The sequence below is a fragment of the Lepidochelys kempii genome, chromosome 1 (genome assembly GCF_965140285.1).
Source record: "Lepidochelys kempii isolate rLepKem1 chromosome 1, rLepKem1.hap1, whole genome shotgun sequence".
Taxonomy (NCBI): Eukaryota; Metazoa; Chordata; order Testudines; family Cheloniidae; genus Lepidochelys; species Lepidochelys kempii.
In genome coordinates this window covers 157,241,283-157,268,115 of record NC_136380.1, presented here as the reverse complement: position 1 = coordinate 157,268,115, position 26,833 = coordinate 157,241,283, and the positions used below count along the sequence as shown (strand labels likewise).

At 41.1% G+C, this 26,833-nt stretch overlaps 1 protein-coding gene across 5 annotated transcripts in view; it reads left to right on the top strand.

Annotated features, from left to right (window-relative positions):
• The first annotated feature begins 15,690 nt into the window (after nucleotides 1–15,690).
• TRAPPC10 (trafficking protein particle complex subunit 10) overlaps nucleotides 15,691–26,833 on the top strand; it is a 102,280-nt gene continuing 91,137 nt past the window's right edge. For 3 of the 5 annotated variants that reach the window (XR_012160710.2, XM_073359195.2, XM_073359227.2), the window contains exon 1: nucleotides 15,691–15,935. Coding sequence is in view for 2 of the 5 variants with exons in the window: in XM_073359195.2 (XP_073215296.2) it covers nucleotides 15,833–15,935 (103 nt within the window). In the remaining 3 variants the exon portion in view is untranslated. Of the gene's footprint in view, nucleotides 15,936–16,945; nucleotides 22,730–26,833 lie in introns of those variants that run through there. The other 2 variants (XM_073359203.2, XM_073359213.2) reach the window with 2 other exon arrangements.

The following is a 26,833-nucleotide window of genomic DNA, read 5'->3' as shown; positions in this document are numbered from 1 at the left end:
TAGAACAAAAAAACCTTAATTATTATTAAATAGTTTTTTTATATAGCGCTTTTATCCAATGCACTTTACAATAATTGGCTAATGGTACAAACAACATTTGGAAATATCATTAAGTGGTTCGCCAAGACCTGCAGGAATTTTCAAGTGGTCCGCGAAAAAAAAAGTTTGAGAATCACTGGCCTAGCACAATGGGACATTAATCTATGACTGGGGCTTGTATGTGCTACCACAAATAAACAATAGCAATAACTCTAAACATCTCTTGTGGTGGCTGTGGGAATGCTCTGAGCAGGATGCTGATATTGAATGAGCTGCAATCCTTTTAGGCCTTTGCTATTTTGAGGTAATTGCAAGCTTCTTTTATAACGCACTTCAGCCACCTTTGCTAGTGGTGATGTTGAAAGTGCGGTACATAAGACTTTGGAAGGGAATTGCCATTTAGTAGTGGCTTACCTGATCTAGTGTCAGGTATAGCCATTGCTTTCATTTTCTCTCTTGCTGTGCCTCAGCTTCTTCTCTATTAAGTAGGGTAGTTTAGCCCTCCAGCCATGGGCAGTGGATGAAGCTTCCCCTTGGGGAGGCTAGCTGCCTGCCCCACCTCTTCCAGCTGAGGTCCTGTCTCTTCCAGCCAAGGCCACACCCCCACTCATGGCTCTCAGCCCGTCCCCCCTATGGCCCGGGACAGGGGAGGTGGGGGATGAGAGCTCAGTCGGGGCCCTGGGGGGGAGGTGAGAGCTGGGCCCTGGCTGGGGTTGATCTCTCAGCCTCAGCTGGGACTGCTGCAGAGCTCTCAGCCCTGGCTGGAGCTCCAAGCCCAGAACCTCTCCCCCATTCCACCCCTTCGGCTTGTGGCCCTGCCCATGGCCCCACCCCACTCCACCCCCATTCCTCTCCCACTCCGCCTCTCCCACCCCAGCTCAACATCCAACCAGAAGAGGGCTCTATAATCCCCAGTGTATAGGAAACAGAAATACAACTTGAGGTCAGAAGGGATCAGGCTCATGAGAGCCAGAGGCTGTAGTGTGCAGGAGCAAAAGGCTGCAGGCAGCAGCCTGGGGACTGCTGTGGAGGAAAGGCCAGGCAGCCAGAGAACAAGAGAGACACCTGTTGCTCGGAAGGGGGCAGCAGTAGCCTGCAGCCAGGAGAATGGTGTTGTGGGACCCAACTGGACTCTTACACTTCTCTAGTGAACTTCCCGGGGGGATGGGTTATGAATTGCAGTTTTGCTCTTTTGTTGTAACTGTTAAAGCAACTGTGTGCCTTGAGGGTTTGCCCCTTTTATTTTTTGGCAGTCCTAGTAACGGAATTCTCTGCTTCCTGGAAATATGTGTATGTTTATGGAGACTAAGGGCTGAAACTTGAAGAGTCCAGAGCTTGGAGTGTGGACAGAACCGGCCTCTGAGCTCACAGCACACAGAGCATGCTATCCCACATTGACTGGTGTAGCACAGCTTGGACAGCAACACCCCATAGCATGGTTGGTTACAGTATTCTTGTACAATGCCCTATGGTTCCAGACTCGATAACATGAGCAACTGATGTACATCCCACTGAGGTGATAGCCACCAAGAATCTACCATTGATAAGCAGGAGTGGACGACAGCTGTGTAGGCTTTGAATGCATCCTATGTAAGGGCCTTTGAAATCACGAGGCCCCATTTTAGGAACAACGATCTAACAATAAGTTGAGTTAGCTTGGGTGTTTTCAGAAATCTGGACATCTGAGGCTGGTCAGTTAAGCCTGATGTGCATCCTGCATACTGGTTCTTCCTCGCCACTAAGGTAGGTGTGTTTATGATGGCTTGTTTGAGGTCAAGATCAATTCTGTCTTGTAGATATTTCAGAATTACTGAGATTCCTGGGATTGAGGGGCTTGTCTGTACAATAGTAAGAGGGTTTGTTTCAGAGGTTGAGTGGAAGGTTGTTTTGATTCCAGTAGGGTTTTGATGACTCTCTGAGAATCCTTTCATTATTTCTTTTTTGGTTTTTAGGCTAATGATTGTGTGACTCAGATAAGGGATGCAGAATAGGTTCCTAGCTGAGAGGATCCTGTCTGGGAGGTAAGTATAGTGGTAGTTTAACTGCAGACTTGATCAGGTCTGAGTATTGTGGTCTTCTGGGACACCTTAGAATGACCATTATTACTTCTACTTGTTCTCTTAGCCTTTTGTATCATGTAACCTGTGAGTGGTACAGGAACAGCACATAGAAATGTTCTGAGCCATTTGTAGGACAGTACATCTAGTCCCATCATTCTGGGAACTTCCTCCTTGACAAGTAGTGTTTGAATTATCTGTTCTTCAGCAGGGTGCATAAATCTACTTGTAGTATCCCCATAGGCTATCATTTGGCATACTGATTTTCCAAGGCCCACTCTGAAGGGTCTGATTTTTTTAGTGCTGAAACTGGCATTTGTCCCTCTCTGTCAGTTTCTATACGAGCTGAGCCTCCTTACTTCAGCTGTTCTTGACTTACAGGCTATTTCTCTGCAGAGAACCCTCTTAAAGGAGTTTGGTTTTCACTACTCTGCCTGCTTTTCTGTGTGCCTTTTTGGGCTGCAGCTTTTCCTGCCCTAGCAGCCCTTCTCAGAGCACATAGCTGCTCTCAGTTCAGCCCTGGCACCATACCTTGTTTTGGGAACCACTGCAGTGCTTGGGGGCAGGCAGTGTTTAATTTGTAATGAAAGAAGTGCCGGAGTTCTCGCAATTTTTTTTTTTTTTTACTTTCATAACTGACGCGGCAAGCCCAGAGGTGCTAGGCCTATGAACTGCCAAACCCAAAGGTGCCACGGCTCAGCCCTGGCAAGCCCTGGCACAGATTAAGCACTGGAGACAGAACAACAAACCCTCCTCTCTCCAGAAAAGAGTTTCAATTACTCATGCTTTCTTTCCCCTAATTTTCTCTTCTCTCTGATGGTGAAATCCAGCCTGTTCTCACAACATTTTGTGGAACAGCAACATAGACATGCATGTGTGGTTACAGCGGAGGAACTCATATGTGCTGTATTTGTAATGACCCAGAAGTGAGACAAAGTTAATGCTGCCTTCAGTGTGATGAGAGCTACAGTGTTAACTCTTAAAATGCTTTTCATGGAGCACATAGAATAATCTTTTGTCATCTAGTACTAGGATAGTGTGGAAAACCACTGCTAAAATTAAGTGGCATATATCTACAGGAGACAAATCTACAATTATCGTTACCATAAAAGCCCAAATACAGAAAGTCTGAGTAAAGGGGACTGGGGAGGTGGGAACAGCAACTAACGTCCGTGTGGTCTGTGGATTCTCAATTAGTACAGGTAACAATGAAATTCAACTGTTTTGTTTCCTATAACATTGGCGTATGCATTGTATTTGATTATGCAAGGTGTCACAATAAACAGAAATTATCTGAAAATATATACGAGGTGTGTGATCAGTTCCAGGGGTTATCCATAAAAAGGAGTACTAGTGGCACCTTAGAGACTAACCAATTTATTTGAGCATATGCTTTAGCTCAGGAAAGCTTATGCTCAAATAAATTGGTTAGTCTCTAAGGTGCCACTAGTACTCCTTTTCTTTTTGCCAATGCAGACTAACACCGCTGCTACTCTGAAACCAGGGGTTATCCATTAGACAGATTAGAGAAAGATTAACCCAAAAGCCACTAGGTGGTGACACTATCCTATATATTTGTATGATAGCATTTTTACAAGTTGATATAGAAATATAAACCTGTTGCTTTATCTGAAACCAGAATGGATAAAAATGTTTTTTATTTAAAAACATGCAATTGTTTTTATTTAAATCAGATTCTTTTGATTAAATTAAATACATTTCTTTTTAAAAGTAAACCTGTTTAAAATTAAATTTGACCTTAAAACATCCTATATTAAGCACTACCTTTAATAGAATCTATTAAAATCATTTTAAACAAATGAAAAAAAAATACTGCATCAACGAGTTCTCCTCAAATATTAATGAGAGAAAGGGTGCTGCTTTTTAAATCACATACAGAATCATAACGAAAACATCTTCAACTTTTGAGGTCAACTCGAGTTCTATAAACATCACAGTGTTATGTATTGCACTCAATAAGTATATTATTTTCAGTCTTTACAGTGGAGCAAATGCTGGGATTTATATTTTTCCAAATTTAACTACTTTCAGTTTCTAATGTGAAGAAAAACCAAAAGTAATGAAGGTAGAATTTGATTTTAGCTACCAGAGGCAGAGAAAATATTTTCTTAATTTAGAGTAGTTCGTTCAAAGCTGAGAAACAGATTGGGAGCTGAGAAAGCAGGAAAGCTTGTTTTCCTCTTCCAATCTTTGAATAAAAACCATGGGAGAGGACGAGATCTACTAGTTCTAAAAACTTGAACACAGAGCTAGATTTTCAAAGGTATTTAGGCACATACAGATGCAAATAGGTGCCTAGTTGGACATTCAAAAGCGCCTCACCAGGCACTGATTTGCATCTTTAGGTGCCTAAATACCCTTAAATCTGGCCCGGGGTGACAAGAAACAATTAATCAATTCACTACAGTTAATACTTCCTTTCTTTAATAGATCAGTTAGTTTTAAATACAAAATATATTTTGATAAACTTACTTTTTTCTTACATATCCAGCACATTTAAGGTAGTTTTATTTAACTAATAAAAAGCAATTTTAAAATGCTGGTTTTGTACATTTCAACTGAATTCCAGGTTCCATCCAAATGTAGCTTGACATGAATCCTGAATCAAAAGATATTATCTATAAGAAATGTATCATTAACCATTTTCTAACATAATGAAGAAAATGTAAACATTAAGAATCTGAATACATGTATGGTAAGCTACAAAATTACTTAATTAAATGTGTATAGATATAGTGTATCCTCCTCATTTGCAAAAAGAAGTATCTAATTTAGTGTAAAGGCTATATTTAGTTGCAAAACAACATGTTTTATTGGTTATACCAGCAAATGAGAATTAATCTTTCTTAAGGAAAATAACTAAAAAGTACAAATGCAAATGAGGTTAAAATAAAATATTTAAATCAAGGTTTCCTGCTTGGTGATTAAAATCAATCTACTTTGTCAGAAACCTGGATAAGGTATACTTTGTGATACATTTCTTTTAAAAATATACTGTATGGGGTGTAATTGAAGTAAATAGCTAGATATCTAAATCCCAAACACTACTCCAACTGAACAGAAAGATTGCCATACTGTATCTGACCAGGGGTCCATCTAATCCAATATCCTTTCTCTACAGTGGCCAGTACCAGATGATTCAGAAGAAGGCACAAGAAACCCTGAAGTGGAGATTTATGGTATAAACGACTCACTGGGAAAGTTTCTTCCAAAACTTTTCCTCAGTTAGAGCTTATACCCTGAAGCAGGAAAGTTCATACCCCTTACATGGTTTTCTATTAAAACATGACTGTTGTAACTCTGAATGGTCTCATTCTCCATTCCAAAATCCAATCCTTCTTGAATTCTGTCTTATAATAACATAACTGTGTTAAAGCCGGACAGGATCTCAGTTCCTGGAAACACATCAGACATAAGATATCAAATACCATTAGATGACAAACACCTTTACTTTGCATGCATTTATTGATTGTCTTTAAATAGTGACAGGTACTAAAAAAAGGGATTATTGTGCAGAGGCCTGTACTCTTAGCTGTCCAACTTAGCTTGTTACATAAAATTGTTTGTAAAAGCAAGTAGAAGTTGGAGATAAATAGACTGGTAAAAAATGGATTGTTTAAAAAGGATTATCCAGGCTCTTGATAAAGTCACAGACAGGCATAACAATGAGCTGAAAGACTAGATCTGTGAGGAAATATTTATAGCTTGGTTAACTTTAATGGGATGAGATTGCCATGCCTTCTTGGACATTGTATATCTGATATTCACTAAATGGAAGCAGTGGGATGTGTGGACTGGACGGAGAAAGGTCTACCATCATGGCTTCCATCTCTTCCTTCTCTTGGTCCCTGGGTATCCCTATGACACCACTGGGCCTTCATCATTTTCATGATCCTGAAAGGCATCTGGACCAGGCTAGAGAAAGGAAACAAATCACAACACATCTCCACTGGCTTTTGAATAAATTTCTGAACAACTCTTGGAATGTGAACTGTGGGTTCTTGCTGTACTAGAATATACAGGTATCTGAGAACCTTCCAGTAGTGCTTTGAGTCATCATCTGTTTGTTCTTTCATGCTGTCCCCAGGGAAAGAAGTGTGTACAGTAGAGGGTCTTGTTTTAATAGTTGTTGTTTTTCTTCCGCATCTTATTTCTCTTTTTGTCTTCTGTCTAACAAGCATCTGACTTGCGGTCACACACTGCTGAGAGTGTGTGACCACAAAGGCCAGCTATAAGCAACACCTTAAAAACAGCCCACTACTGGTAAAAGCTTGCCAGTGGATTAGCAGACTGTGTGCTGGGCCTGCGTTTCTCCTGCAGTGAGGTGGCAAGTGAAAGTCAGCAGCAGAGACAGAAAATTGAGTTTCTCTTTGCTATTTTTTTATCTCCTGTTTTGTTTGAATTTTATTTGTTTTGTCTGAAAGGAAGCAGGATCAGGCTGCAATAGTTCAAGACAATATATAAACTAACTTTTCCTCTCCCTCCCCCCCAAAAGGACTGTTAATACCATCTTTAATGTGATCTAAAAGGTTGTCAAATAGTGGGTTCCCTATGTAACACTCTATGCAACCAAAGAGAGAAAATAAGGGATATTGTTAAGATGAAAGTCCTAATGTATACTTTACGTTCCAAATGCTTTAACTGTTTTTTTCTTCTTTTCTTGTGTGTCTTTAATAAAAGGTTAAAAATATTTTTAATGGGAGTTATTACAATGGGTGTAAGCCAGCAAAAACTTGATATGAAACCCTGAACCATACTTAATATTATATCGTTTAATATTGAAGATTAATATTGTAATAGTGAACACGGGTTTTGTTAACATTTTTGTTCTTGGGCCTGAGATACTCCCTTCTTGACACAACAGGATCCAATTTCCTATTAAAATGCTCTTGCCTTCTCTAGTAGTTACTAGGCTCATCAGTCTTTACATGTTTTGAACCTGGGACTATGAATGTACTATTTAGTCACCCAAACGGCCTTTACAGACATAATGAGAGAGTTCCCTGCCCTGAACGCATTATGGTCTAACTCAGTGGCTCTCAACCTTTCCAGACTACTGTACCCCTTTCAGGAGTCTGATTCGTCTTGCGTACCCCCAAGTTTCACCTCACTTAAAAACTACTTGCTTACAAAATCAGACATAAAAATACAAAAGTGTCACAGCACACTAGTACTGACAAATTGCTTACTTTCTCATTTTTAACCATATAATTATAAAATAATTCAATTGGAATATAAATATCCTACTTACATTTGAGTGTATCATATACAGAGCAATATAAACAAGTCATTTTCTGTATGAAATTTTAGTTTGTACTGACTCTGCTATTGTTTTTTATGCAGTCTGTTGTAAAACTAGACAAATAACTTGATGAACCCCCTGGAAGACCTCTGTGTACCCCTAGGGTACACATACCCCTGGTTGAGAACCACTGGCCTAAATAAACCATCAGCAGACAAGGAAGTGGGGGCAGGAAGGAAATAGAAAGCAAGGGGCATAGAGGGAGGAAGGAATACATTGAATAGGTTTGCTGAGCTGATATAGCATGTGTCATGTTAGTTTAAAAAATATATATTTTATGCATATATGATGGAAGTGAATAATGAGAGTAGCCTCTCCCTTAATATGTGCTCTTGTTTTAATCAGAATACATATGCCTGGCCCATATTAGCTAGCTGTTTTTTTACATATTTCCCATCCCCTTTATAATATGCTGTGATTAACTCCTCTTCTAAGAACAAAAGTTCCCAAACTGCGCAGAAATGTATTGACTATAAAATATTGGTTTTATGAAATCTGAAATGATCACATCATATAGTGTAAATTATACTAATATATAATTAACTGTATGTTGATGTAGGGAATATGGTGAGTGCAGCTTCAATCAGAACAAATACAGTTGCATAAAACTAGCAAATGAAGTAGATAGGCTGCAGTGGTTCCCAAACTTGTTCCGCCGCTTGTGCAGGGAAAGCCCCTAGTGGGCTGGGCCGGTTTGTTTACCTGCCGCGTCCACAGGTTCGGCTGATTGCGGTCCTAGTGGCCATGGTTCGCTGCTCCAGGCCAATTTCGAGCTGCTGGAAGCAGCGGCCAGTATGTCCCTCAGCCCGCGCCGCTTCCAGCAGCTCCCATTGGCCTGGAGCAGCAAACTGTGGCCAGTGGGAGCTGCGATCAGCTGAACCTGCGGACACGGAAGGTAAACAAACCAGCCCGGCCCACCAGGGGCTTTCCCTGCACAAGTGATGGAACAAGTTTGGGAACCACTGAGATAGGGGGATGCAGAGAATCAATTGTCTCCCAAAGACAGCCAGATATTACTACTTCAAGAGGAAAAAGAGGGGAAAGCAGTGTGGGGGGGGGGACAATGATATAGCCTGACAGAGCAGAGTGAGTTTACAAGTTCTGAAAGCCAAAGTGCCAGCTGCAAGCAGAAATATAGTTAATGAGCTGTAGCTGAACTAATGCTGATATGAAGACCATGACCTACATTTTCAAAAGTAAATAGTGATTTTGGCTGTCTCAGTTTTGGAGTGCCCATTTCAAGGCATCTTAAGGGGCCTGACTTTTCAGAGAGGCGATGTTCAGCACTTTCTGAAAATTAGCCCTCTTTAAGGCATCACAAGTTGGACACTCAAAATTATTAGTCATTTTTGAAAATTTAGTGCCCTGCAACGAATTCTTATGGGACATGGCTTCTCCCAGAAGCACAGGGAAGAGAATTACATAGGTCTGAGTTAAGAAGAACACTAAAACAGATTATTCAGTGACATACTTCAACAGCTAGATTGTAAACTCTCTGGAGTAAGGACTATGCCTCCTATTTCTGTGTCTAGTCAGCACCTAGAACAGGGGTGGGCAACCTACAGCCCGCAGGCTGGATCCAGACCTTTGCTTAATTTCATCTGGCCCGCGGCAAGTCCCGAGCACCTTGGTCCCCTCCCCCCCCGCCGCAGGGCTGTGTGTGGCTCACAATTGATTTTTTCTGTGGGTCAATGGCCTGTGATAGAAAAAAAGTTCCCCACCCCTGACCAAGAACCATGGGGCCCCAATACTACTTTTTATCTCTGGGTGCTAATGATGATGATGAGATTTAGGAGAAAATATTTGTTCAGAGACTTTCAAACTGGCTATAAACTACCCCACAATCATGTATTCTTTTCTAATCACCTCATCATCTAAACTGCAGTTGCAGCCCTGTTCTGTTGACATGGATGTTTCCAAATGTGACTAGAGAAAACTTTCAGGTGTGTGACATAACAGAGCCTGAAATGTTAAACAGCAAAGATTGCTGCTTTGCTCACTGGGCTCAAGACCATAGCAGTGCGTGGTGGTTTGTGTATGAAACTATGATTTTATCTTGCTGACCACAAAGAGATAAACTGAAGACAGTTGTGGAGCCACAATGGCCAACCAACCATAAAATGATCAGTGTTAGTGTGTCTGAAATACAAAATTAATGGCCACTTAAAAATATATAATTTCAAGACAAGATAGCTCTTTAGGCACCATGAGAAAGAAATAAAGAAAGTAAATTAATTAGAAACCATTCAAAGAATTAAGAATATCTTGTTTTTCACTTTACCCTGCTCTTCCCTTTCCATAATTACTTTGACCCTTTTGTCTTCCCATTTCCTCCTGAAGGATACTAGCAATGCCTTACCTCACTTTTCAAAACATAGTCCAAAACATAATTTTGCCTAACTTTGAGTTTGTGTTTGTCTTGTTTAATGATTCTCTACTCTTGGAAGTATTATTATGTATGCAGGATATTATCACAATAGTAATTGAACCAAAAATTCCTTTATTAAATCCAAAGGCAAAATGGTATCCATGTAATTGCTCTAAACATACCTAAACAGCCTAAATAAAGAATTTAGTACATTCAAACAATAACAAAACATGTATAAGCCAGGTGTAAATAAGGCTGATGGACTACTACATGCTACGTGGCCATTCTTTGGTTGGAAAGTGGGGGGCAGGGCCAAAAAAATCTACATCTTAGCAAAGAAACAGTATGCAGTTTCTTTCCACACAGACTGCCTGTTGCCTTGCTTCTAGCTGGAAATGCTTCTCAAAGCAGGAGAAGGACTATAAAAGGAAAGGCCAGATGCTCCTATCTCTCTCCTGCCCATTGCATTCACTGTACCTGAAGAGACAAAGGAAGCAGCTGTTGGACTCTGTGGGAGGGGTCTTGACTTAAAGAGTATATCAGTAAGACTGCTGAAAGCATATGGTGAAAGAACTTTGCTTTGAATCTAATGTAGTTTGTTAAGTTAGGCACCAGTAAGCATTTTATTTTTATTCTTCTTGTAACCATTTCTGACTTTTATGCCTCATTACTTGTATTCACATAAAATCTGTCTCTTTGTAGTTAATAAATTTGTTTTATTGTTTTATCAAATGTGTTCAAGTTGAAGTGTCTGGGTAGCTCCATTTGGGGTAACAAGTTGTGTGCGTATTATTCCCTTAAAGGAATAATTAAATGAATATATTGGCACTATCTGGGAGAGGGCTGGGAAATACAGGACAAATGTTTCTGGGGGAAAATGTGAGACTGGTAGTGTGTTAGGGTCACCCTGTGGTAATTTTTAAGTCTGGTAAGAGCCAAGGTGTGGCTGGCGGGCTGCAGCACACACACAGATGTAGTTGGGAGTGACTTACATGCTGGAGGCTGTTTGTGAACTGTCCAGGTTGGAGGCCACAGCAGCAAGGCATTGTAAAGGGCAGGGGTGAGACAGCTACTCATTGGCCTAGATTGTACCCTCATAGCTCAGTGGTTTGAGCATTGGCCTGCTAAACCCAGGGTTGTGAGTTCAATCCTTGAGGAGGCCATTTAGGGATCTGGGGCAAAAATTGGGGATCAGTCCTGGTTTGAGCAGGGGGTTGGACTAGATAACCTCCTGAGGTCCCTTCCAACCCTGATATTCTATGTCACACTCTCAAACCAACAACTTTTAGTAGAACAAAACTAATCAAAAAACAAACAAAAGACTACCCCCTGCCACACCTTCATTCTTTAATATGCGTTGGACAATATCACTCTGACTAGATCTTACTAGTTCACTTTTGTCAGGTTTATTTACTGCCGGTCACTGTCATTTTAATGACTTTATTCACATAAGCAGTGAGTCTTGAATAGGTGAAGGATTTGACAATTAAAAAAAAAAGTAGTCTGTTCTCAATTTAAAGCTGTAATTGGGATGATTTCTGAGGGGGTTTTGTAGGTCAGATTTCTCAGACATTTTATAAGTGGTCACATGAGGATTTGGTGGGGATGGGGGACTTCAACTACCCAGATATCTGTTGGGAAAACAATACAGCAGCATGCAGATTATCCAACACAGTCCTGGAATGTATTGGAGACAACTTTTTATTACAGAAGGTGGACTGGCAAATCCATAAAAAAAACCCCCAAAACAAACAAACAGCCAGCTGGTCAAATACTGGCCAGGTGGTAACCCTAGTTTTCACCAAAAAAAGTTAACAGTAATCAGATGACTAACATAGTGAACATCAAAAAGAACAAGTTAAAATTACTTAGACAAGTCAGATGTGTAAAATCTTCAGGGCCTGATGAAATACGTCCTAGAATACTTAAGGAGGTGGCTGAAGAGATCTCTGAGCCATTAGCAGTTATCTTTGAGAACTTGTGGAGGATGGGAAAGATCCCAGAGGACTGGAAAAGGGCAAATATATTTAAAAGGGGGAATAAGGACAACCCAGGGAATTATTGACCAGTCAGCTTAATTTTGGTGCCCCAGAAAGATCATGGAGCAAATAACAAACAAACAATTTGTAAGCACCTAGAAAAAAATAAGGTGACAAGTAATAATCAACATGGATTTGTTAAGAATAAATCATGTCAAACCAACCTAATATCCTTCTTTGACAGTGTAACAAGCCTTCTGGATAGGGGGCAGCAGTAGATGTGATATATCTTGACTTCAGTAAAGCTTTTTGTGGTGCTGTATAAAAAAGAATGATAACTGGTTACATTAATACAGTCACCACTGTTGCAAAATTGGAATAAATATTGTACAAAGTATGTCATGTAAGGTATCAATAGAAATCTTATAATCTGTTAAGTCTAATTATCCTGTTTAAATCCATGTATCATTGTATCTGAAGTTATGAATTGTGTCCAATTCTGGGCACCAAACTGTGGGAAAGATGTGGACAAATTGGAGAAAGTCCAGAGGAGAGCAACAAAAATGATAAAAGGTCTAGAAAACATGACCTATGAGGAAAGATTGAAAAAATGGATTTGTTTACTCTGGCAAAGAGAAGACTGAATGAAGGGTTGCGGGAATGGGACATAACGGTCTACAAGTACGTAAAAGGTTGCTGTAAAGAGGAAGGTGATAAAACGTGCTCCTTAACCACTGAGGACAGGACAAGAAGTAATGGGCTTAAATTGCAGCAAGGAAAATTTAATTTAGACATGAGGAAAAACTGGAACAAATTACCTAGGGAGATTGTGGAACCTCTGTTATTGGAGGCTTTAAAAAACAGGTTAGATTAACACCTGTCAGGAATGGTCTAGATAATACTTAGTCCTGCCTGAATGCAGGGGACTGGACTAGATGGTCTCTCAAGGTCCCTTCCAATTCTACATTTCTATGATTCTATCATAATAGAGTGATTTTCTCCTGAACACCCTTTCTCTCACACGTGACTGCCTAGACAATGGCTTCTCCTAAACGTAATCACACAGCTACAGCAATTGTTTTCATACAAAAGTAATAGTAGGAAAGAATTTAGTATATTTTTAGCTGTTTGAATGTAGCTGCTGGAAATGAGAGGCTGCACTATGTGCCTATCCAGTTCTTTGCAGCCTAAAGTTTGGGAATCTTTTATATTGGTTTGCACTGGCTAGAGACAACGTCATGGTTCTTTGCAGAACAAGAGAAAAGTAATGTCACAAGTCATCACTGGCTCCTGGTGGGGGTCTCCAGTGTAAGGGGGCAGAGGCACAGTGTCACAAGTCATAGAATTGCCTCTACTGAATGCATCCGATGAAGTGAGCTGTAGCTCACGAAAGCTTATGCTCAAATAAATTTGTTAGTCTCTAAGGTGCCACAAGTACTCCTTTTCTTTCTACATTAGTGGTTACTCTCACTCCTATAGAAGAGTCAAGGGACTAATTAAACTAATGGTCTGTTTGCTAAGTTTCTGCCTCAAGTGAAGCTGTGCTCCATTGTAACCCACTGCCGCTATCCGCCCCTAAACTTGGGCATAAACGAATGCTGCTGAACAATTCACAAGTTTTATTTGCAGTATTGTTGTAGCTGTGTGTTGATCCCAGAGAGGAGAGAGACAAGATAGGGTTAAGTGAGGTAAAGTTGGTCCAGTAAAAGTTATGACCTCACCTACCTTGTCTCTCTATTTACAACTTTGTCAGATACATGATTGTGGGCTGGGTCCACCAGTGCCTGCAAGAATCCAGGCACAGGCTGGGTCAGTGTCCATGCTGCTGTGTGAGCAGCATGAACTCTGGGATGCCCAGGACCAGTTACCTCTCACCTCAGCGGAAGGGACTGGCCAACCATGCCCTGGCCCAGCAGCTTTGAGTGGTGTGCTGTGCTGGAAACTGGCCTGAGCCCCTCCAGCTTGCTCCCGCTAGCCCCTCCCGGACTGAGGCAAAAACCAAAACTCCACTCCCTGCCCCTCACTGTAACCAGTGGCTCTAGGGTCTGTGACAATTAGGGTCATAGAATCATAGAATATCAGGGTTGGAAGGGACCCCTGAAGGTCATCTAGTCCAACCCCCTGCTCGAAGCAGGACCAATTCCCAGTTAAATCATCCCAGCCAGGGCTTTGTCAAGCCTGACCTTAAAAACCTCTAAGGAAGAAGATTCTACCACCTCCCTAGGTAACGAATTACAGTGTTTCACCACCCTCTTAGTGAAAAAGTTTTTCCTAATATCCAACCTGAACCTCCCCCACTGCAGCTTGAGACCATTACTCCTCGTTCTGTCATCTGCTACCATTGAGAACAGTCTAGAGCCATCCTCTTTGGAACCCCCTTTCAGGTAGTTGAAAGCAGCTATCAAATCCCCCCTCATTCTTCTCTTCTGCAGGCTAAACAATCCCAGCTCCCTCAGCCTCTCCTCATAAGTCATGTGTTCTAGACCCCTAATCATTTTTGTTGCCCTTCGCTGGACTCTCTCCAATTTATCCACATCCTTCTTGTAGTGTGGGGCCCAAAACTGGACACAGTACTCCAGATGAGGCCTCACCAATGTCGAATAGAGGGGAACGATCACATCCCTCGATCTGCTCGCTATGCCCCTACTTATACAAGGCTGGAGGGTCCAGACATCCAACAGGAGAACAGGGGGTCAGAAGCCCCCACCCCCAAAAGCAATTGAATCAATTGCTTGTATACAATGTTACTATGTAAAAACATGTTGAGTAAGGTCTTTTATAAAAGCTTGTAATGTGCTGAACTTGACGGTGTTTATGAGATACGTATACCGACTACAGTTATGAATTTATGTAGTTGTGCTGCAACATTCAGTGCTGTCTCACCACAGGTGGTCAGCCAGGCAGGGAGAGTCTGCCTCCCTACCCAGATGAGCCTAGCTCCAAACATCTAGCACCGTACAACCCAGAAAAAGATGAGGTGACCCATTAAAATTAATGGGAAAACATGGAAACTTGATATTAAAAAGAAAACTGCCAGTCTTGCAAAACCAAACAAGGAGGGAATTTCCCCTACCATGAATCACCATAGGCTGGCAAAAAGGAAAACTCCCCTGCAATTTGCAATCCCTGTTAAAAGAAAAGGGGATTGAAGCGAAAGGTAGCCAGAAACTGAGGGCCAGCATCTAGGCGCTCTGCTGTGCCTGCAACACTGGAGCGGAGTGCTAGGCCAGAGGCTATGCTGGGGAGCTCAGCAATAGCTGTATTAGGTTAGAAAAGGGATTTTTCACTTCCTAAGTGTAAAACCTGAGGTTGCATCTTTTTCTGTCTGTGTAACTTGCACCCGTTTGCTCCTCTGCACTAGCTCACCTTTGAACGTGAGACTTTGCTATTAACCTTGTTGCTTCCTCCTCCCCCCTCCCACCCCAGCTCTGGGGTGCAGCAACCTGGCTGGAGGGTGCCCCAAAGAGAACTGATAAGGGGCGGCAGGGTTGCTCCTTGGGGCGAGAGGAACCCGACGGGGGAGGGTGCCAGGTAGCTAAGCCCTCAGGGAGGTGGCACTGGGGGGGCTGCCGGGATGCCCCCGCGAGGAGCGGCCGGGGCCGGGGCCGGGAGAGCCAAGGCGCGAACTCAGCTCATCACCTGCCGGACCCTGCCCCAGGCAACGTGCTGCTGACAGCGCCCGTCTCCAGAGCGGCTCGCGGGGAGCCGGGGGCGGGGCTCATCCGAGGCCCCACCCCGGCTCCGCGCGCGGCTCCCTGAGGGCTCCTGCCGCGCCCTCACTCGTCCGTCTGTCCCGCCCTCCGCGTAACCTTCTCCCGGCCCCGCCCCCCGCTTAAAGCGTATTTTGTGTCGGCCGCGCACCGCCCTCTTCCCTTTAACCCCGCCCCTCCCCCCGGAAGCGGTAATGCTCCGCCAGCCACACGGGAAGTGCAGGAGCGCGAGCCGCTCCTCGCTCTGGAGCAGGGCCGCGGGGGCAGCGCGTGCGGCCGGGGGGGGAGGGGGAGGAAGAGGCGGCGGCGGCGCTGGTTCCATGGCGCGGAGCCGGGGCTGAGGACCCCGCCCGCCCATGGACTCCGCGGCGGCGGCCGCCGAGGAGGAGGAGAAGAAGCAGCAGCAGCCGCCGCAGCCCCCGGTGATCTACACAATGGAGAACAAGCCCATCGTGACCTGTGAGTGACCCGGGCGGGGTGAAGCGCCCTCGGGGGGGGGGTGTGACCGGGCCCGGACCCCCGAGGCCAGCGGGGAGCCGGGGCGCTCAGAGCCCGGGGTTCTGCCGGCTACCGGCGGGGCGGGGGGCGGCTCTGGGAAGGGCACGTCAGGGGCGATTTCTTGTTTTAAATCTCTCTGTTCCTAACGCCTCTGGCTAGAGAAAGCGGCAGCTCCAGGAAGCCGGGGCGGCGCTCCCTACACTCTTGTTCTCTTTCAGGTTTTTTTTTTGTTTTGTTGGGTTTTTTTTGGAGAGCCCGTGATGATGATTGGGAGCCAGTGTTGATTTTTCAGGTTGGTAACACTGCACTGTTTGGTTTGCAGCCCCTGCAGGGGCACCTACGTTTCTCGAACACTATAAACGTTGATGTGGATTTTTAAAAAAAGTAGTCCACAAGTTTATTGATTTTAGATTTTGTAAGAAGCTTGGCTTTGATGTTGCTCTGGATATCCTTCCCTACAGAAACAGGAGTTAATTCTAACAGCTTTCGGAAGAGATGTTCATGCTTTATACTGTAAACAAGGGATAGGCAACCTATGGCACATGTGCCAAAGGTGGCACCCAAGCTGTTTTTCAGTGCCCAGGTCCTGCCCACTGGTCTGGGGGCACTCCATTTTAATTTAATTTAAAATGAAACTTCTTAAACATTTTAAAAACCTCATTTACTTTACATACAACAATAGTTTAGTCATATATTATAGACTTACAGAAAGAGATCTTTTAAAAAATGTATTACTGGCATATGCAACCTTAAATTAGAGTGAATAATAGTCAGTACGCATCTGCTGAAGTGAGCTGTAGCTCACGAAAGCTTAAGCTCAAATAAATTGGTTAGTCTCTAAGGTGCCACAAGTACTCCTTTTCTTTTTGCGAATACAGACTAACACGGCTGTTACTCTGAAACCAGTGAATAAATGAAGACTCCGCACACCACGAAAGGTTGCTGACCCCTGGGTAAACCAATCAGTGTTGGAGATTAGGATGTGAGCTAATGTTTGGCGCAGGCTTTGTTATGCCTGCCTGGGATAGGTCAGTGGTTTGAGCATTGGCCTGCTAAACTCAGGGTTGTGAGCTCAATCCTTGAGGGGGCCATTTAGGGATCTGGGGCAAAAATTGGAGATTAATCCTGCTTTGAGCAGGGGGTTGGACTAGATGACCTCCTGAGGTCCCTTCCAACCCTGATATTCTCTGATTCTATGATTTTCCCTGGGAGTTAGGTGCCTAACTTCATTAGGTCCCTTTGAAAATCTAAATCTCAAAGTCTAAAGGTGGATACCCAAAATTACACAATCCTTATGTTTTCTTTTGAACTGTCTGGTGCTGGCTACTGTCAAAGACAGAATGTAGGACTAGATGGATTTTGGGGATGAGCCATTATGACTATTTCTGTTTTTACGGAGCCAAAAGTTCCCATTGAAAAACAAAAACTTTCCCTTAAGTATATAGGGACATGGCTTCATGACTGACATAGTGGAACATGCGAGAGAGTTTTCAAACCTTGCTGTGTTTTAACTCTTGGCACCAGAGTTTGAGATTCATTTGTAGGCATATGAATTGCTGGCAACAAGGAATTAATTCAAGTATGGCCCAATCCTAGCAAATGTTTTCATCCTTCAAATTGCCACAGTCAATTCCATTCGGGTATGATTGTGGGAAGAGGGAAAGGCATGAGAATGCTACTCTGTCTCATCTGTCACTTAAAATATTGGTGCTTCTCTGCAAGTCCTACTCAATCCATCTGTCCAGTTTTATGGGGTATCTACTTGCAGTTGTACAGTTCTTATAAGAATTATTTTTGGAATGCATGTTAACACTTCTAATAAAAAAAAAACCTGAACAAATGTATAGTTATGCTGTGATAAACTGCTTTTGGAAGAAGCAGAGGGGAGGCAGGACAGAAGTTTAATTTTAGAGGGCGTTGGTGATCGGGCAGCAGCAAACCTGAGGCTTGGAGAAGGATAAATATAGGGAGGGATCAGATCAAACACAATTAGCAAATTAGAGTTTAGGTGAAGAACAGTGTAACAGTTTTAATACTGTAGTGCTGTCTTGGAATACATAATCAGATCAGCTTCATACTGGTATGGACTGACTTGGTACACACCAAAAGCAGCAGTTAATTTGGAATTATATCAAGCAAAAATCTTCAGTGTTTTATCTGTCCAAGTATTTAGAGATTTACAGGCACATCCAGTTGTTATAACTGTGAGTGGTGGTCCCTGTAAAAAACATCAGAGGTATCTATAAAATAAACCCAAACCCATTGGGTATGCAAGTGCACCTTCTTACTTTAGCAATATTACATTTTTGTATCGGAGTTCTGTAAAATCTGTCTGACTTTCTAGACTGGTTTGGTATATGGAAAAGACTCCTAACTATAAACTCAATGGGATTTACTTATGCAGCCTGGAATGACGTTTTTCACATCTTTGTGCCTGTTTCTTCATTGATACTGCTTGTAAGCTAAATATAATGATATGTAGAACCTTCTTTCTATTTCCACCTACTCCAGAAATCTTTCAAATCAGTTTTACTCCAAACTTACATTAAGAAAAATACCCATGAATTAAACTTTAAAAATGTTGTCATGCTTTCCTTATTACAGTATTATGTTAACACTATAGGGCTAAGGAGGAGGGCATTCATAGCCTCACCGTTTTTAACTGTTACTCACCCTGACCAAATGTGACTTCAGACTGAAATATTTTGTGCTTCATATCAGGGTCTGTTGTTCATCTGTCAATTCTGATGAAACTTGATTGAGTTGTCTTTACATTGAAAGAATACAACAAAAAATTATTTGAGTAACTGCACTCATATCCCTTAAAACTTTTCAGAGTTCCACACTTAGAATTCCATTCTCGTTTAGCACCAGTCACTTTGGAATTAAAAATACATCTGTGTTTTTACAAACTGTAAGTGAACTTAGTGCTTGTGAAAAGTGTTGGGATGACAGCCCTGAAGACTGAAATCATCTATGCACAACATAGATGTGGCATGAGCTGCAACAGTAATCTATTCACCATGCATCTCAGCCAGGTACCTCAGTTTTGAATTGAAAGACATTTCAGAAACAACCAACAAGTGTGATGGTTATAGTGCTTTTTGTGATGTGGACACCTGTTCAGCAGGAACTGAACTTAAACAGCTTAACTCATTTTACATAGACTGCATAGACTGCTGAACAACTGTGGATGGTGGTGACTTCAGGTACCTTCCTGAGCTGGATATGATCATATGACTTAGTGGGCAAAGACTTTATAACTGGGACTCTTCTCAAGCCATCCAGACTCCCCAATTTTTTTTAAGTGGTGGGAGATGCACTTTGGTTCTACTTCGTGGCTTCCCCATCCAGGTAGGGAGAGGTACCGGGGACCATGGAGTCTCAAACAAGTAAAAACAGAGATAGACCCAGCTTGTGGGAGGTGAGGTGTGCACAGTTGAGGATACCTGATGGCAGGAGCTTCAGGGAGTTCTACAACTGTTTTGCAGAGGTTACCGCAAAAACCTATGAGTAGCCTTGCTTGCAAAACATTTGTGACCATAAGTGATCAGGGTTTTGTGGTTTTTGTTTTTGTTTGTCTCATCCCAAAGGGTTCAACACTGACCTGAGGGAAGGGCCATTACCAGCCCTCCAAAACCATGGAAAGGCTTGGTTATTTTTCTGTACAATTCTCCGATGTGTGTTTTGTTGCTCAGGCTCACATTCAGTACAGTGTCAAATTTAACTAACTTGCTGTTAAAGGACTTTTCAGGCTCTGTGGAAGTACTTCTACAGATACTATATGTGAATCTAGATATATGAGCTATAAGACTACTAGGGCCCTTTTTTATTTTTTATTTTTTATTTAATTTTTACTGGGAATTTATCAGTGTTTATTACCACAACAACAGAAACAGGTGAAAATAGTGCAAAAAACTATTAATAATTTTTGTGGATAAATCTCAGGGTTGTTTTTTTTTTTTTTGGTGGACGGAAAGATGCATGGAAAAGTATTCAGTAGATTAGTGCTTTGAATTCCGTTCATCAATGTGGTTTGCTGCAGAACTAAAACAGAACTCAAAACACGCTCCTCTGAGTTTAAGAAAACAATACATCTCTAATCCCCAAATAAAATTTTTGTTTGAATACAGTTTTCTGTTGTAGATTTAAAACTATTAATCTATAAATATTTACATGTAATAATTGGGCCACACCATTTAGAGTGCATACACTCAACTTCATTAGTCTCTAAGGTGCCACAAGTCCTCCTTTTCTTTTTGCGAATACAGACTAACACGGCTGTTACTCTGAAACCTATCCTTTTCTCCTGTTTTTGTTTTTTAAAAACGTTTGAATGCTTTCTTGTGTTCTGAACCATACTCTGATACGGATTTTCATTCTCTTCCCATTTTAGTGTGTCAGATCTTTAAACTGTTGTCTGCTAACAGCTTGCATGTGAGATTCATCAGTATGTTCAGGCATGCACACACTTCAGAGCCTGTGTGAGCCTCTTTATTGTGTGTATCTTCTAGACTAACATAGTCTTACTTCAACAGGCAGCTTTGCATATGTACAGATTAATGTATTATTGTAATACATATCTCATGCAATGTATTGTTTTATTCGGATAATACAAGCTATTTATATATTTGAATGATACAAAAGTAGGGTAGAAATAGGAAAAAAATTGATATACTTCTTGTAAAACATGAGAATTTTTCGGTAAAAATAGGTTTAAACTAAAAACAAAGGGGCTTAAAGACTGCGTACCTAAATGTAGGTGATCTGGCGATTTCATGGTAACCATGACAGTAAAGCTTGAATAGTTTGTGACCTCATCAGACTTCTGAGTTGTTTTCTATACCGTGTCAGTTTCCTGCTTCTTTTCTGTACTTGATATCACCTGAGAGAAAATGCTTTAAATCTTACATGGTACAAAATGTCCATGTGGCTAGTACAGAAAATAATTTAACAAAAGTACTTTATTGGTAGTGAGATTATGATAGAAGTAATTCAACAAATAATACTGCTTACTTTGTATACTGCTGTTCTTTTTTAAAATAATGTGAATGTTCTCTTGTATTTAAAAAGGTTTTGTGATGTACAGTCTTCAGGTAACTATGAGTAGGAGTAATATTTGCCCCCGGTTATCAGTAGGCTGTTTGTCTGATTAAATGTATAAAAATTTGATGTTGACGAACTGAGATACAAAGAAATAATGCCAACCAGTTTCTGTTTATATGAATTAAGGGTGAAAGTTGACTAAATTGTTTTTTTGTACTCTAAAAATATATTTTCTGTTACTACCACGATTGGATCCTTCTTCGCTGTTCAGCATCTGGTAAACACTTATATTGTGAAATAACCCTCCTTTTAGAAATACTTCTGCCAATCTAAGAAACCTATACAGCTGTTCTAAATGATTAAAAAAAAAAAAATGTTGGAGAGACCCAGTTCTTTCTGAGCTGAAACTCATTTTGAACACCATCCTCTTCAACAAGCTGTATTTAAAATAAAAAATAGTTGCCATAGAAGATCATAGGAAGCCTGGAAATTGCATTGGAAAAAGTGCTACTTTTTTTCTAAAGCAAAATGAACCTCATACCTGTGAGTAGTTCTGCTCTGTCAAAATAATTCATGGCAAGATCAAGAATTCCAGCTTTATCTGTGTTTGCTGCTTTATGATGGGATTATTATATTTAAATACAGTATAAAAAAGTAGTAATTTAGTTTGATACAACCCATTTTGTGAAGTCATATCAGTGACTTTCATAAGTGTACCTCGAAAGGTAGTCTTTACTTAACATGGAAACATACTTGGCTTAAAATCTTCTTTACTTGCCAGTGGTGACTAGTCCTCAAATGGTCAATATTTTTTCAGAATTCAAGCTTGGATTTCTGAAATGGAAGCTGCTACACCTTTTGGTGGTAGCAGCAGAGTGAAACTGATAGACAAGTCAGTTTAACGATTGCTATTCAGAACCCTGTAAATAGTTTGTTCTGTTTAGGTTCTTATACTATACAAATTGTCCAGGTGTCTGAACACCTTCTATTTCATATCTATAAAATTGTTCACCCCCAACACAAATGTTACTGTCAAGGAGGGGTTGAAAGGCAACATCTTTTCCAATAGCATCACTGCAAAGCAGTTTAGGACAGGAACTCAGGACTGCTTTGTGAAATTCAAATTGCAAGAGGAATTTAGGTAGGAGAATGTAGTTGACCATTTTTGGCATCGCATGTAGACTGGCAAAATATAAATAACTTTAAACTTGACAGACTAATATAGTTCTTATTCACTTATCTGCAGGAAAAAAATCCTTAAGGTTTAGAATACATGTAACTTAAACAATAAAAATCTCAACATGAATGTGGTAATTACTTTTAAAAAAAACCAAACACACACACATTAGAAACCTAGGACATACAAAGTAAAGAAATCCTCATTGCCATGGAGGTCTGGATAGTTCTCCTGAAATAGCCAGAGGGGCTCTGCATAATGGTATGAGTAGCTATCTCATCGCTGCCAGTTTCTGCTGGGTTGCAAACCAGAGGGTTAAGCCGGAATCCAACACAGTTTGTGCATGGCTGTGTTGCACTACTGCTCCATTGCCAGCATAGCCCTGATTTTTAGTTTCTCTTTTTCAATCATGTTTATTCCGGAAGCATAGGAAGATAATTACTGAACAGGAATATGCTTTAAGCTTTCCACCATAGTATCTTCATGCAACAGCTGGAGTCTGGAAGATGACCAGTCATATTAAGTGGTTCAAGTAAGTTTCAAGTTTTTGGAGCCAGTGCTGCTGCAGAAGTATTACTCTGGTGCAAATTTGCTAATTAACCAATGTTCTTTTAATGTGAACAGGCAGTATTTGAAAGTCAGGTAACTGAAGGAGCAAACTGACAAGTCTTGAACTCAGGTCTTTGTTTTCCGTTGAATTAACTGATCTCACTAACACCTTAAAACAGTAAAGACTGCATTCCTTGGTATCTTAAACAAGTTACTTTTTGAAAGATTTGAAATGTGAGGTTTGAAATTTCACATTTGTTCTAAAATGCTTTATGCTATCATCCATGCATTTTGAAGAAAAAACAATCTAAAGGATTTTAGATGCTCTGTCTGAACAGTAATTCCCAAGATATTCATGTACTAGCATGACGGAATGTTTTTACAAATATATATAGACCATTGTTCTGATGTAGTCTGGTTTCCTTTAGCTGACTTGCTAGTAAATTGTTACTATCCATATTCTCCATTTTTAATGCATAGAATGATACCATTTGGCAGGGATCTGTCAGTGAGTCTTCTCTAGTCCATCTCCTACATCATTGCAGATTGACTACATTTTTGCTGAACTATCCCTAATAAAAGAATACGTCAGATGTTTGTGTTTTTGCAGTCTCCCCAGCAGCTGCTTCTTTTGTAATTGTTCTTGTAGTTATGCTGGTCTTAAATTTTCCCTGCTGTAGCTTAAGCCCATTATTTTGTTATATTCTCCCTAGATAACGAGTATTGGTCCTAAAGGAGTAGAGAATTGCACGTAACACTTTCTCTGTGGAAGAAAGGAAAACCTAAATAGGGTTTCATCATTTGCACTTTCTCTGTCATTGCTGTTGAGGAAGCACTGTAATGCAGGGCTAGCAGCAAAACCGCAACTGGTGCAGTTCTGGGGATGAAAGCTGACGGGTTAAGAGAAACTAGGGGAGGGATGATCAAGGGAAGAGATGCACACAAATGGAGAAAGAGGAGACAGGAAAAAATAGAGAGAGAACTGTTGCAGTTTGGGAGGAATAATGGTCTTGTAGATAAGATACTGGACGTGGGCTGGAGAGTTCTTGTTCATCTCCCAGCTCCTTGAAGTCAGGTTTTTGTGACCTTGGACAAGTCACTTGGACAGTTATGCTACATCTCAGTTCACTTTATATAAAACAGGACTAAATACTTTCTCACAGGCAGGTTGTGAGGATAAATTCATTAATGTTTCTGAAGTGCCCATATAGTAAGTGCCCATTTTTGGCCCAACAGGGTCTAGAAGTGCTATGCAGAGTGCCTTTCATTGTTCTTTTAAGCAACTGTCTCCTTGAAGGAGCAGCATTTGTGGTATGTAGAGGGAGATGAGTCCAGCCTGTTGTTGCCAGAGAAATGTATGCTGTCATTGCAGAGCCTTTGAGGGAGAGAAGTTTTAAAGAGGTCACTGAGGGATGGGAGGAGATAATTCTTATCTCAGCGCGCGCCCACCCCATGAAAACAAGGAAGTGTCTCCCTGGCTGGGAGGGAATAGAAAGATCTACAGAAACAAGTGCAATGTGCAACCCAAATCAGAAAAATGTGTGGGAGTGAATAGTCTAAATTTTTTGTTAATGGTAATTCTTAGATATAAATCTCTCTAGCCCATTATTACTGTACAGCCAACACTTTGCTATTCTATACTTATGTATTCGATTACTCCTCCTTATGACAAATGTAAAATATATAGGTTCTTGTCAGTGTGCCAGATTAATATATCAAAATATAGTACTAGTTGCTTAAAGCCAGCGAAAGTGTTTTGCTTATTGTCGTGACCTTAGGCAGTCTTCTAGTCCACCTGGAAACAATTTTTGTCAGGAATTTGAAAATAAAATCCCACATTAAGTGCACAATTGTTACATTTGAAATGTAAAAAAACCTTATATAAAACATTTCTATGAGAGTGCTGAAAGAGTGATAATGTAAACAGAAGTATAACTACTCTCTGGACACCATACTTTATGTATTCCTTTCCTTTTTCACCCTACTCTTCAAGTTAGTGTAAAGTGGTGCCTCTTCTAAAAATGGCTCTAGTCAATACTAACATTAGGTTGCATGTTGAGTGAAATCGCATTGAAACTGGTGGTGTAACAGCCACCCTTCTGTGAGGAGAAATGTAAAAAGCAATAAAGCTGCGTATTGATAGCTAAAACAGTAAAAGACACCAACCAAAGCACAGGCCATGTGTGAGGCTTGAGTAGGAGTGGAGCGTAGGAAGCTCTAGTTTAGCCTATCGGCATTTATCAGTTCTTCTCCCATTTATCATGTTAGACTAGAAGACATTAAAAGATTTAAATAACTTCATGTACAAACAAGTGAAACAGAACATTTCTCCCTTTATTCATACCCCCCAGCAGGGTTTTCTCTGACTGGATGAAATTCACTTCACTCACATAAAGGTAGGAAGTGGATGAAGAGCAGGTGGTGTTGCTATTTCTGTAACCAGCCCTGAACTGAAGTATGGGTTTTATATCTCCCCTGATCTGCCCCATCTCCCAAGTCAGTGTTGACATCCATTAGGGCCTCATCCTCCCTGATTGAACTAACCTCGTTATCCCTAGCCTGATTCTTAGTTGCATATTTATACCTGCCTCTGGAAATTTCCACTACATGAATCTGATGAAGTGGGTAGTCACCCACGAAAGCTGATGCTCAAATAAATTGGTTAGTCTCTAAGGTGCCACAAGTACTCCTTTTCTTTTTGCGAATACAGACTAACACAACACGGCTGTTACTCTGAAACCTGTCTTTATGCAGTCTGAGTGATTCCCCCCTCTCCCCCCCCCCCCCGGGATCAGAATGCAAACAAGGGGGCTGGGTGGTGTTTGAGGAAGGTGTTGGTGAGAGAAGGGGCAGGAACAAAACAGAAGTCCATAGAGAAGGTGGCAAGGAGGTCCCAGAGATAGAGAACCACTTGTAGCATGACCTTGGGGGGGTGGGGCAGGGGAGAGAAATGAGTGCTTTTCAGTGGAGTATTGGCTGGAAAGAGGCTTGGAACTGTAAGCAAATAAAGTGTGTCCTGTTTGATTCCTCCTTTGTTAGGGAAAAAGGATTTTATGTACATTCTTTGTAAATCAGGATTACATCAAAGAAATACCTGACTACATCATCCATTTCTCCCTTTGGAGGGAACAACCCCAAGATCTGAATATTGGCTAACTGCCCATGTCAAAAGGGCTAACAGTATAACATTGGTGGAATCCTAATAATGATTGATATTTTTAATACAAACTTCTAAGCTGAATGGCTTCCAGTTTTTCTGAGGGATTCTGGTGATCCAAGCATATGTACATTAATCCTTCTCATCAATTTTTATCTCTTTGTCCTCTCCAGTATGTTTTTTCTTGGAAATATGACTGCACTTTACTTCTTCACTGTGCTTTACAAATACTGATTTTTGCTTTATTATGTGTGTTTTGTATTCACCAGTTTAGGATAACTGCATCACTTATAATCAATAATTCACACTAAGTGTGTTCACCCACAAAAAGTGGTATTTATAACATTTACATAATAACTTTTCAAATTTCAATTTAGAAGTTCTGAAAAGTGTCTTCATAGCTCTGTTATAGAATTGTTAATTTACAGCTATCTTGATAGTTTGTCATAAGTGTCTTTCTACCTATATATTCAAATAGGCATGCTTTATAAAGCATGCCTATCTTATGATGATCTCAAAGTAGGAGATAAATACCCAATTTTTACAGGTGGGGAGATGGAGCCACACAATAATTGATTTAGCTAAGGGGGCATACAAGAAGCTCATAGTAGAGTGGGGATTAAAGGCAGGTTTTCTGACTGCCTAGTTATCAGAGCAGGATACTAGAAATGTTGCCTCCTGTCTTAAATGGAAAAAATAAAAGATATACAATGATCCGTGGAAGAGGGATCTTAAACAGTCTCACAATATGCAAGTTGCATAATCTGCATATGTTTCAAAGAAGAATAGCCTATAAAATAATGGTTGTTTCACATTAACAAGTGCTTTCTATATGTTTCCACCACCTGTCCTTTCCTAAAAAATATTTTTATGGTGTTCATCGCATGAATGCCTCCAATTTTACTGACCTGTAAGCAGACGCACATCTGA